This window comes from Panulirus ornatus, chromosome 63 (assembly GCF_036320965.1).
Source record: "Panulirus ornatus isolate Po-2019 chromosome 63, ASM3632096v1, whole genome shotgun sequence".
Classification (NCBI taxonomy): domain Eukaryota; kingdom Metazoa; phylum Arthropoda; class Malacostraca; order Decapoda; family Palinuridae; genus Panulirus; species Panulirus ornatus.
In genome coordinates, this window is record NC_092286.1 from 24015292 (window position 1) to 24028392 (window position 13101).

At 40.3% G+C, this 13101-nt stretch overlaps 1 protein-coding gene across 1 annotated transcript in view; it reads right to left on the reverse strand.

Annotated features, from left to right (window-relative positions):
* Ostgamma (oligosaccharide transferase gamma subunit) overlaps window positions 1–13101 on the reverse strand; it is a 36188-nt gene that overhangs the window by 19236 nt on the left and 3851 nt on the right. The window contains exons 2-5 of the mRNA XM_071656667.1: window positions 7251–7420; window positions 5338–5455; window positions 4695–4835; window positions 947–1087 (exon numbers count right to left, since the gene is read on the reverse strand). Of these exons, the coding sequence (XP_071512768.1) occupies window positions 947–1087; window positions 4695–4835; window positions 5338–5455; window positions 7251–7420 (570 nt within the window). The remainder of the gene's footprint in view (window positions 1–946; window positions 1088–4694; window positions 4836–5337; window positions 5456–7250; window positions 7421–13101) is intronic.

Sequence of the window (13101 nt, forward strand, 5' to 3'; positions counted from 1 at the left end):
GAAAGATTGACCAAGAGGATATATGTGTCAGAGGTGGAGGGAACAAGGGAAAGTGGGAGACCAAATTGGAGGTGGAAAGATGAAGTGAAAAAGATTTTGAGTGATCAGGGCCTGAATATGCAGGAGGGTGAAAGGCATGCAAGGAATAGAGTGAATTGGAACGATGTGGTATACCAGGGTCGACGTGCTGTCAATGGATTGAATCAGGGCATGTGAAGCGTCTGGGGTAAACCATGAAAAGTTCTGTGAGGCCTGGATGTGGAAAGGGAGCTGTGGTTTCGGTGCATTATTACATGACAGCTAGAGAGTGAGTGTGAACAAATGGGGCCTTTGTTGTCTTTCCTAGCACTACCTCGCAAACATGAGGGGGGAGGAGGTTGTTATTCCATGTGTGGCGAGGTGGCGATGGGAATGAATAAAGGCAGACAGTATGAATTATGTACATGTGTATATATGTATATGTCTGTGTGTATATATATGTATGCGTTGAGATGTATAGGTATGTATATTTGCGTGTGCAACGTATGTATATATATGTGTATATGGGTGAGTTGGGCCATTCTTTCGTCTGTTTCCTTGCACTACTTTGCTAACGCGGGAGACAGTGACAAAGCAAAATAAATAAATAAATAAATGAATATATGGTGTTTAAAAAGTAATTATTTCTAAATCCCAAATTCTGTATTTCTTCTGAAGCTACTATGTACATGATTTGGCACGTACATGTGCAAGCACCTGTCTGTGCACACACATCTTACTCTCATCATATTCATCCTCTTCATTACATCACATATATAATTACCAACCAGTTTATAACTACTCCCTAGGTAATTTCTTCATCTTAATCAACTTCTTCATCTTAATTAACTTCAAATATCCACATCCTGTCATATACATCAATACTGTTACAATCAACCAAGGCTCTGATCTTAATGAAAATACTAACCAGTGCTCCTAAAGCCCATGTTGTCTTATTGTAGAGGAAGTCAAGGTTGTTCTTGCGAAGATATAAAAGGCCAACAACCAGTGCTAACAATACAACCAGTGCTAGCAGCCCAGAGTAGTTGGGTGGACGGAACACTCGGATCTGAAAGAAGCATGTATCTTATTTTTTTTTTTTACACTGGAGGTTCCAGTCAAGGAAAGGTCTCCATTCCAATCACAGTTAGAAACAGTCATTTAAATATGGAATATATCATATGTGGTTGTAGGCATTAGTAACGGTGTTACAGCTGTCATAACGAGGAAAATAAAAGAAGTCTAAGAAATCTATCATGGTCAGACACTGCCTCCACTTTTGCTAGAAAACATTTTCCTTCCTCATCTTTAGCAACTTTTGATGCTGAAAGAATCAGTTTCTATAAACTCACTCTCCACAAGATCTGAAGAAATATCATCAATCTATCTATCTATATCTCTGATGCCTGTTCCCAGCCAGAACTCCCTCAAGGGGTTGGCTATGGCAATAGTCTCTCCAAAACCAGTGAACTCAAGTGCCACTTCCCAGCCTTTTGTGCCTCACCCTTAACAGGCCACTGGCAGAGGGCAACTCTAGTGCAGTGTTTGCAGAGGCTTCTACCTAATGTTCCTACTGACTACTATTACCTTATGCTCCTACCATTCCTACCTACTACATCTAAAGTTTTTAACTAATGCTCCTGCCTTAATGTTCCTACCTACTACTTTTACCTACTGCTACTACCATTTTGCCTAAAGACAGGGTTAGTGAATAGTGCTCACTACAGGAAAATCTAGAGTTACAAAGAATGAGCTGTGTGAGTTAAGTGCTGTCAAAAGTTATGTATGACAAGAAGAGATTGTATGTTTTAGAATAGAACATAAGTAATCTGCATATGGATGAGGCAGAAACAAAAGACAGCTACCTAGGTCAGAGGAGTGCAACTTTACAAACACTGAAGTGCTGGCTCACTGCAAAGCCATCACAAACCCTCCCAGTACCCAGGGAAGTAGTACTGGTAATATACCTACCTGATTCAAGATCATTTATCTGGTCCACTAAATCCAGCTAAAAGTCTTTTAACTCAATTTTCCTTTAGAAAAAAATCTCATGCAAATGTACTCTCACTGCCTCTTGGGAGAAATTATCAGTACACAACCTTGATTCTGAAGTGTAAAACTTAATGCACAAATATTTGTCTACAGGCATTACCTAGCACATGTAAATATCCATCTGGAGGCATTATAGAGTTAATCAACCTCCTTACCTGAGTTCCTGATCCTATTCTAACACATTTGACCACATCTTTACTTCTGAGCCAATCCTGCACCCATTGGGTCGACCACAATTTTATTGCTGTTACTTCTAATCTGGCATGCTCACCATCTCTCCCCTTCAAAATGCCAACTCTAGCATTCTGGGAAAGTGCAACATTTGTCTCTACAAAGTCTTTTAAATCACTTTCCCTTAGATGGGTACTGCATCTCTGATCAAGATGCCTTGTTCTATGCTGAATGCATAGCAGAGGTTATCTAGGATGGGATGGAGGATTACTACTTTTAAATAATTTTCCCACCTGTCATTTTTTAGCACTTCTGCTCTGATGCCTGTTGCATATGAAAGAGTGCATACAAGGCAATGAAACTCTTTCCTTCATATGAAACCCAATTCACTTTCATATGTGCTCGACATCACTGCAAAGCTGTTCTATGTGGTCAAGTACATGTAATTAAAAGAACTTTTTCTCCTACAACCAAATCTTTCTGGTCCTTGACCAAAAACATTAACTCCTGTAATTCAACCTATCCTCCTCTCTTCCAACCTGATAAATCTATTGCTAACTCTCTGGTGCCTTATTTTCCTCTAACTCAGCTTTGGATGATTCAGCTTTTAATCCTCCTTCTGAACCTATGCCATAAATTCTCCTCACATGGTCTTCCTAGTAATCTTCCAGCTTCATGTGGACAAGGTGCCTGGTTCAGATGGCATATCTCTTCGAGGTCTAAGGGTGTGTGCCTATGCGCTGGTACCTATTTTTACTTACCTATTTTGTCTTTCTAAAAACTAAATGCTTCCTTCAACTTAGAAGCACATCCTGGTGAAGCCCAGCCCAAAGAAAGGAGACCATTCTAACCCCTTCAACCATCACCCCTTGCACACACTTGTCTATGTCCAAAATCTCTGAAATTCTCATAATTTCTAACTTTCTCAAACACTCAGAATTCCATTACCTTCTTTCTGATCAACAGTATGGATTTGCAGTGCTAAGTCCACTAGTGATCTTTCTTATGTGACTCACCTATGATCCTCCTCTCTCAGGGATTTTGGTGAAAACTTCTGTTGTAGCCCTCAACATCTCCACAGCATTTGACAGTGTGGCATAAGTCTTTGCTTTCTCTACTTCTCTCTGTTCTCCAGTGCACAGTTTCCTCCCTGGTCACTCAACTGCAGGCATCACAGATGGAGTAACTTCTCCTACCTATCCTATCAATAGTGGTGTTCCTCAGGGTTCTGTTATATCACCTACTCTCTTCTCTCTCTCTTCTATTTGTTCTTAAGCTGATGTTTTCTCTTTCAATAATTCAACTCACTTTCCCTCCCCTCCTCCTTCTAACACTCATTCTCCCTCCCATACTGAAAATATTTTCTTTTTCAGTTTGGACCTGTGCAGCATCAAGAGGGAAAACAGTAACCCCATTAGATTCAATACTGCTAAAATGCAATCTCTCTCTCTCTCTCTCTCTCTCTCTCTCTCTCTCTCTCTCTCTTACAACACCACAACTCAAAACTGTAATAACATAAACATGCTGGGCATAAACTTATCCTTCATTCTATCATGGAAAACCCACATAATCAGCATCACAAAGTCTACTACCAAACTGCTAGAAGTATTACATAGGTGCCATAATTGTTAGATTTGTATCAACTTCATATCTATAAGGAGGAAGTTTCCTTTACCCAAGAATGGAATACTGCTCCTCCTCCACCTCTCTATAAACTATAGTGGGACGAAAAACCTGTCTCTTTAATTCTCCTGGCAATCACCTCTCTCCAACCTTCCCTTTCTGTGCACTTGTGATGTTTCTGCTCTCTCTCTATTCTACAGGTATCATTATGGCCACTGTTCTTGTGAGCTGCATGCCTGTCAACTGCCATCAGTTAGATTTTTACCCATTGCATGTGTTTGGCTGCTGCTTCCCACAGATTCTGTGTGAAGACCAGCCACTTGAGGACTGGCTGTTATATCTCTATCTTCCCTGAAACACCTAAGGTATGGAATTCCCTTTCTTCTTTTGTCTCTCCTCGCTATATAACCTTCCTTCCTTTAGTCAGATTTACAAAAATATGCGGAACCCTGATCAATTTCTACTTTCTTTTTCTCTTACTTTTTTATTTCATCCAAGATAGCCTTGACTGGGGCATGTTCTGCCCATGACATGTCAATCACAAAAAAAAGGAAAAAAGTAAACTTCAATACTTTGTGAAACTACTTTCAAAGAACTGCTTGTATCATACCACTATCTACAGCAGTCTGGGTTGGCTATACGTTGTTCTAGTCATGTAACAAATATCTGGCAAATAAACCATGAACTATATGAAAGTTGAAAAGCCCACCCAATTCACTGTTGTAAAGTACAGAATAAATGCCTGACTACAAATGCATCTACATATTCATACATGTAACCTATATATATGTAAATGAATAGCACACAAAATACAAACTTGGATCACTTACCTGGATGTCAGTTCTCTCAGCAACCCAGCGAGCTATGTTTTCAGCAGCAAAACCAACTCGCTGAATATCCAGGGTATCAACTTTTTTTGGTTTTCCTTTTGCAGGGAAGTGCATAAATACTGGAGCAGAGTTGAGCCGAAGCTGAAAGACGTTTGAGGCTTCAGCAGAGAATTAAAGGTAATCATTCTTTGATAAAAAATGTGTTCAGTGCACAAAGGCATCTGCTACATAAAGAGAAACTAATGTATTTTCCTTTTGAATTCTTTATCAAAATAATGTATTTGGAAAAAAACATTTAAATCACCTTTTATCACTATGCAAACAATGTACAAGCCAAGGACTACAGACGCAAAGCCTCAAGTAGTGAGTTACTGGCAAAGCCTCTAACTCTTAACATTTGAGAAGTTATGTAATAGTACAAAACCTACAAAAAGGAAAAGCTTTACCATCCAAAAAGGTTCTTCGGCCAAGAATTTTCAATTTCCCCAATCAAAAGGCTTAATCAATGTAGTAACTAGTATCCACTCAATTTCATAAAGCATGTTTCCACTTGCCTCAGTGACTTACTGAAAGTTATAACCAAAATAAATATACTTTTGCAAATTGCCTGAAACAATGTGCACCTGTCATTCTTTCATCTCACCTGCTGGAAAACATCTGGGCCTTCATCAAAGTCTACAAGGGTAAAGAACAACTTGTTAGAGTATCCCTGAGAGTACCGCCAAGAGTTGGCGACCAACTGGAACTCATCATGTGCATGTCTGCAAGAACAAAAAAGCATTAAAGTACCCATGAACATCTTATCCCACCTGTTCTAATCTACAGCTATCAATTCTAATTTGAATGTTTATCATTAGCAAATAACAATATTATTTATATTATATATTATACTTGATCGCCATTTCCTTCATCAATGAAGTAGAGCCAGGAAACGGACAAAGAATGACCCAACAACATATAAAATAAACGCCCACACATATACAAATACATATGCATATCAACATATAAACATATATGTAAATATTCATACACAAACATATATACACATATACATCAAATACTTGCTTGCCTTCAATCCATTCCCAATGCCAATCTGCCCCACAGGAAACAGCATCGCTACCCCCCACTTCAGCAAGGTAGCACCAGGAAAACTGACAAAAAAGGCCACATTCATTCACACTCAGTCTCTCTATAACATATTATGCAGCAAAACCACAGCTCCCTATCCACTTCCAGGCCCCCACAGACCTTTCCAGACATTTCACACGCCCTCATTCAGTCCATTGACAGCACGTCAACCCAGGTATACCACATTGTTCCAATTCACTCTATTCTTTGCATGCTTCTCACCCTCCAGTATGTTCAGGCCCTGATTGTTCATAATCTTTTCCACTCCATTTTTCCACCTCTAATTTGGTCTCCTGCTTTTCCTTGTTCCCTTCACCTCTGACACATGTATCCTCTTTGTCAACTTTTCCTCATACATTCTCTACATGTCTAAACCATTTCAACACACTCTCTTCTGCTCTCTCAGCTACACTCTTTTTATCATCACACATATCTCTTACCCTTTCATTACTTACTCGATCAAACCACCTCATGCCACATAGTCCTCAAACATTTCATTTTCAACACATCCACACTCCTCTGTACAACCCTATCTATAGCTCATAACTCATAACCATATAATATTGTTGCAACTACTATTCCTTCAAACACGCCCATTTTTGCTTTCCAAGATAACGTCCTCTATTTCCACACATTCTTCATCCCCCTGAAACTTCACCCAATACCTCACCCTATGACTCACTTTCAATTCTGTAGTTCCATTCACTGCCAAGTCCACTCCCAGATATCTAAAACACTTCACTTTCTCCAATTTTTCTCTACTCAAACTTACATCCCAACTAACTTGTCCCTCAACCCTACTGAACCTAATAATCTTGCATTTACTCACATCTGCTGATACTCATTCAAACCTTGCTTCTATTCACATTTACCTGTCTGTTGATACTCATTCAAACAGACCAAACTCCCTGCACAGCAATACAACGTAGTCATCCACATGTAAACTGCATGAGACATCCTTTGGTACTGCTCTGACAATATTTCAAGTGAGACAGAAAATTCTGAGAGTTAGTTTGAATGGGGAAGGCCTGAAGGAAGTGGAGTGCTTTATGTACCTAGGAGTGGACATGTAAATGAATGGAAAAACTGAGGCTGAAGGAGATAAACATCTACCAAAAAGTTCTGGAAGGTGATTTTGCATGATAACACTGAGGTTTAAACCAACTACTCAGAATAAAAATATAAATATTTTTGAAAAAATCTGACCAACATACCACTTACTTTTGCCATACAACCATTTCCATGAGTGACCAGAACTAATCAATCTAACACTCCCCATCAAACCTGCCTTAATACTAAATGCCTCAGTTGTTTTCCTAATTTTCTGTAATATCCATGTTAGCACTATCATGAAGAGAACGTAAAAGTAAAAGACAAATATTTCTACCTACATTTACAATTATTACCTGCACAAGAAAAATTACATACCTGCATATACCACACTGTCTAGAAGGAGCTAGTGCAGTAAACATAACAATCATGGAGTAGTTGCGAGGAGTGCCTTTAACATATTGTCGGAACTTTTCCCCATTGAAACGCAGAACTGGCTTTTTCAAACCTGCATCTGACAACTGCTGGACACGTTCTGACAGAGTGAGCTGAGGATTCAAGAAAAGGATCAACTAAAACATGAGCAAGCTCATAAAACAAAACAGACTATTATGAAGAAGAAGGCAAGGAAGGGTTTCAGCATAAGATGAATGTGATTATGGACATTATATCAGTACGGTATATGATGCAAAGGCTAATTTCACATTTCCATCTTACAATTTAACAAAAAACACTGCAGTTGCTGACCTCCTCATCATAGCAAATTGAATACTGTATTTTAAATGTTAAATAAGTTATGATGATATTACTCTGAGCACTATATGTGTATAAAAAATAAACTCCCAGGATCTATGGGATATACTTCTAGAAATGAAAATCAAATTCCTGTATGTCTGCAAAAGAAACAAGCTAACGCTGTATATATTCTATGATAATGACAGCTGAAAAAAGAAGGGGAACTCGTAAAAAGCCATTTCTTATTGTAGAAAAAGCTGTAAGCATGAGAAATGAGAGCAAACCCTGCTCTCTTTAGCAATCATAAACAAAATGCCAATTCCACCAGTTGTTCCCCTGTACAAGATCAACTTGAGTACGTCAGTGCTCTTGCCTCCATATCCTAATATATCTTTTTTGGCTCATACACCTCCTCAGCAGATTCATGGTGGTCTGCACACCCTTATATCAAGAACGTTGCTGATAGTGAAGATGGGGAATGGATACATGTGCAAAATATCTTTGTACATTCACACATAACTGCAGAACTGAAGTATATATTTCCATTGTGAATGAATGACAAAAAAAGCAAGAAAATGTTTACTACATAAGACCTCTATGAACTGTGGTAATTTTAATTTCTCCTTTTTGGAGAAGAAAAGACTGCAAAAATGGGATGGACAATAAAAGTATACCCTAGAGACTTCTCATGCACCCGCTGGAAACACTAAGTGTACCCCCAAGGAGTACATGCACAATCAGACAACCCTGCTCTATGGGAACAAAGCTTGTGTAACAAGATCAAATATAAATATATCAACCTCATAAAATTTCTTCATTCCATCTAACCCTAAACCACTACACTACAGGAAGTACACGAGTACAAAAGGGAAGGGATCAGAGCAAAAGAAAAAGAAGCTTACTCTGTCCTCCTCGGCATGAAATGGCTTTTCACAAGTTCTTGCTTTCTTTCTAACAAGAGATGGCCAATGAGTAAGGGTAAGGATGGCATAACTACAGATATGTTGGGAAACATTTAAATTTACTGCACAAATAAAATGGCGGGCTGCAGAATTAGAAAAGACCCTCAAGTACCACATAAAGGATTGCCCTAATCCAGTCTCTAGAAAGTCAAAAAGGTGTTGGAGGGGCTCTAAAAGTCAAACCACCTTGAAGTATTACATTTCACCCACTCTACCACTCGACAATTTATTCTCTTTCCATTCCATGTCAAACCAAAGCTGTCAGACGTCCCCTCATTTCTTCATTCCATCAAGTCACACCACAAGCTCCTGTCAAATTGCTCATTTCGACAGCCTTGATTCTTGACCTTAATGACTCATTCCATGCCCATGTTTCGGCTGCAAAATTCAGGGTCAGGGAACTATGCTTTGCCTTCATCCTTTCTTCCATACTTACACCTCTACCCTTCATTATTCTATTAAAGGACCCAACGACTCTTCTACCCTGTACTGCTCTTTCCCTTAACTCTCCTTCCATGTCAACAAGCTTACCCGAGATAGCTCCTAAAACTTCATTTCTGTTGCCTTTCCAGTCTTTCTATCCCTTTAACTATTAATCAACATATATTTTTCAAGTGCATATGCACCTGGGCATGAGAAGAAAGATCATGAGAGGCAAGTGTTTTGGGAGCAGCTGAATGAGTGTGTTAGTGGTTTTGATGCACAAGACCGGGTTATAGTGATGGGTGATTTGAATGCAAAGGTGAGTAATGTGGCAGTTGAGGGAATAATTAGTATGCATGGAACGTTCAGTGTTGCAAATGGAAATGGTGAAGAGCTTGTAGATTTTTTTTTTTTTTTTTTTTTTTGCTTTGTCGCTGTCTCCCGCGTTTGCGAGGTAGCGCAAGGAAACAGACGAAAGAAATGGCCCAACCCACCCCCATACACATGTATATACATACGTCCACACACACAAAATATACATACCTACACAGCTTTCCATGGTTTACCCCAGACGCTTCACATGCCCCGATATAATCCACTGACAGCACGTCAACCCCGGTATACCACATCGCTCCAATTCACTCTATTCCTTGCCCTCCTTTCACCCTCCTGCATGTTCAGGCCCCGATCACACAAAATCTTTTTCACTTCATCTTTCCACCTCCAATTTGGTCTCCCTCTTCTCCTCATTCCCTCCACCTCCGACACATATATCCTCTTGGTCAATCTTTCCTCACTCATTCTCTCCATGTGCCCAAACCATTTCAAAACACCCTCTTCTGCTCTCTCAACCACGCTCTTTTTATTTCCACACATCTCTCTTACCCTTACGTTACTTACTCGATCAAACCACCTCACACCACACATTGTCCTCAAACATCTCATTTCCAGCACATCCATCCTCCTGCGCACAACTCTATCCATAGCCCACGCCTCGCAACCATACAACATTGTTGGAACCACTATTCCTTCAAACATACCCATTTTTGCTTTCCGAGATAATGTTCTCGACTTCCACACATTCTTCAAGGCTCCCAGAATTTTCGCCCCCTCCCCCACCCTATGATCCACTTCCGCTTTCATGGTTCCATCCGCTGCCAGATCCACTCCCAGATATCTAAAACACTTCACTTCCCCCAGTTTTTCTCCATTCAAACTCACCCCCCAATTGACTTGACCCTCAACCCTACTGTACCTAATAACCTTGCTCTTATTCACATTTACTCTTAACTTTCTTCTTTCACACACTTTACCAAACTCAGTCACCAGCTTCTGCAGTTTCTCACATGAATCAGCCACCAGCGCTGTATCATCAGCGAACAACAACTGACTCAATTCCCAAGCTCTCTCATCCCCAACAGACTTCATACTTGCCCCTCTTTCCAAAACTCTTGCATTCACCTCCCTAACAACCCCATCCATAAACAAATTAAACAACCATGGAGACATCACACACCCCTGCCGCAAACCTACATTCAATGAGAACCAATCACTTTCCTCTCTTCCTACACGTACACATGCCTTACATCCTCGATAAAAACTTTTCACTGCTTCTAACAACTTGCCTCCCACACAATATATTCTTAATACCTTCCACAGAGCATCTCTATCAACTCTATCATATGCCTTCTCCAGATCCATAAATGCTACATACAAATCCATTTGCTTTTCTAAGTATTTCTCACATACATTCTTCAAAGCAAACACCTGATCCACACATCCTCTACCACTTCTGAAACCACACTGCTCTTCCCCAATCTGATGCTCTGTACATGCCTTCACCCTCTCAATCAATACCCTCCCATGTAATTTACCAGGAATACTCAACAAACTTATACCTCTGTAATTTGAGCACTCACACTTATCCCCTTTGCCTTTGTACAATGGCACTATGCACGCATTCCGCCAATCCTCAGGCACTTCACCGTGAGTCATACATACATTAAATAACCTTACCAACCAGTCAACAATACAGTCACCCCCTTTTTTAATAAATTCCACTGCAATACCATCCAAACCTGCTGCCTTGCCGGCTTTCATCTTCCGCAAAGCTTTTACTACCTCTTCTCTGTTTACCAAATCATTTTCCCTAACCCTCTCACTTTACACACCACCTCGACCAAAACACCCTATATCTGCCACTCTATCATCAAACACATTCAACAAACCTTCAAAATACTCACGCCATCTCCTTCTCACATCACCACTACTTGTTATCACCTCCCCATTTGCGCCCTTCACTGAAGTTCCCATTTGCTCCCTTGTCTTACGCACTTTATTTACCTCCTTCCAGAACATCTTTTTATTCTCCCTAAAATTTAATGATACTCTCTCACCCCAACTCTCATTTGCCCTTTTTTTCACCTCTTGCACCTTTCTCTTGACCTCCTGTCTCTTTCTTTTATACGTCTCCCACTCAACTGCATTTTTTCCTTGCAAAAATCGTCCAAATGCCTCTCTCTTCTCTTTCACTAATACTCTTACTTCTTCATCCCACCACTCACTACCCTTTCTAATCAACCCACCTCCCACTCTTCTCATGCCACAAGCATCTTTTGCGCAATCCATCACTGATTCCCTAAATACATCCCATTCCTCCCCCACTCCCCTTACTTCCATTGTTCTCACCTTTTTCCATTCTGTACTCAGTCTCTCCTGGTACTTCCTCACACAAGAGCGTTATTGGATTACGTGTTAATTGATAGACGCACGAAAGAGCTTGTAGATTTATGTGCTGAAAAAGGACTGGTGATTGGGAATACCTGGTTTAAAAAGCGAGATATACACAAGTATACGTATGTAAGTAGGAGGGATGGCCAGAGAGCGTTATTGGATTACGTGTTAATTGATAGACGCACGAAAGAGAGACTTTTGGATGTTAATGTGCTGAGAGGTGCAACTGGAGGGATGTCTGATCATTATCTTGTGGAGGCGAAGGTGAAGATTTGTGGAGGTTTTCAGAAAAGAAGAGAGAATGTTGGGGTGAAGAGAGTGGTGAGAGTGAGTGAGCTTGGGAAGGAGACTTGTGTGAGGAAGTACCAGGAGAGACTGAGTACAGAATGGAAAAAGGTGAGAACAAAGGAGGTAAGGGGAGTGGGGGAGGAATGGGATGTATTTAGGGAAGCAGTGATGGCTCACGCAAAAGATGCTTGTGGCATGAGAAGCGTGGGAGGTGGGTTGATTAGAAAAGGTAGTGAGTGGTGGGATGAAGAAGTAAGATTATTAGTGAAAGAGAAGAGAGAGGCATTTGGACGATTTTTAGAGGGAAAAAATGCAAATGAGTGGGAGAGGTATAAAAGAAAGAGGCAGGAGGTCAAGAGAAAGGTGCAAGAGGTGAAAAAGAGGGCAAATGAGAGTTGGGGTGAGAGAGTATCATTAAATTTCAGGGAGAATAAAAAGATGTTTTGGAAGGAGGTAAATAAAGTGCGTAAGACAAGGGAGCAAATGGGAACTTCAGTGAAGGGGGCTAATGGGGAGGTGATAAAAAGTAGTGGTGATGTGAGAAGGAGATGGAGTGAGTATTTTGAAGATTTGTTGAATGTGTTTGATGATAGAGTGGCAGATATAGGGTGTTTTGGTCGAGGTGGTGTGCAAAGTGAGAGGGTTAGGGAAAATGATTTGGTAAATAGAGAAGAGGTAGTAAAAGCTTTACGGAAGATGAAAGCCGGCAAGGCAGCAGGTTTGGACGGTATTGCACTGGAATTTATTAAAAAAAGGGGGTGACTGTATTGTTGACTGGTTGGTAAGGTTATTTAATGTGTGTATGATTCATGATGAGGTGCCTGAGGATTGGCAGAATGCGTGCATAGTGCCATTGTACAAAGGCAAAGGGGATAAGAGTGAGTGCTCAAATTACAGAGGTATAAGTCTGTTGAGTATTCCTGGTAAATTATATGGGAGGGTATTGATTGAGAGGGTGAAGGCATGTACAGAGCATCAGATTGGGGAAGAGCAGTGTGGTTTCAGAAGTGGTAGAGGATGTTTGCTTTGAAGAGTGTGAGAAATACTTAGATAAACTAATGGATTTGTATGTAGCATTTATGGATCTC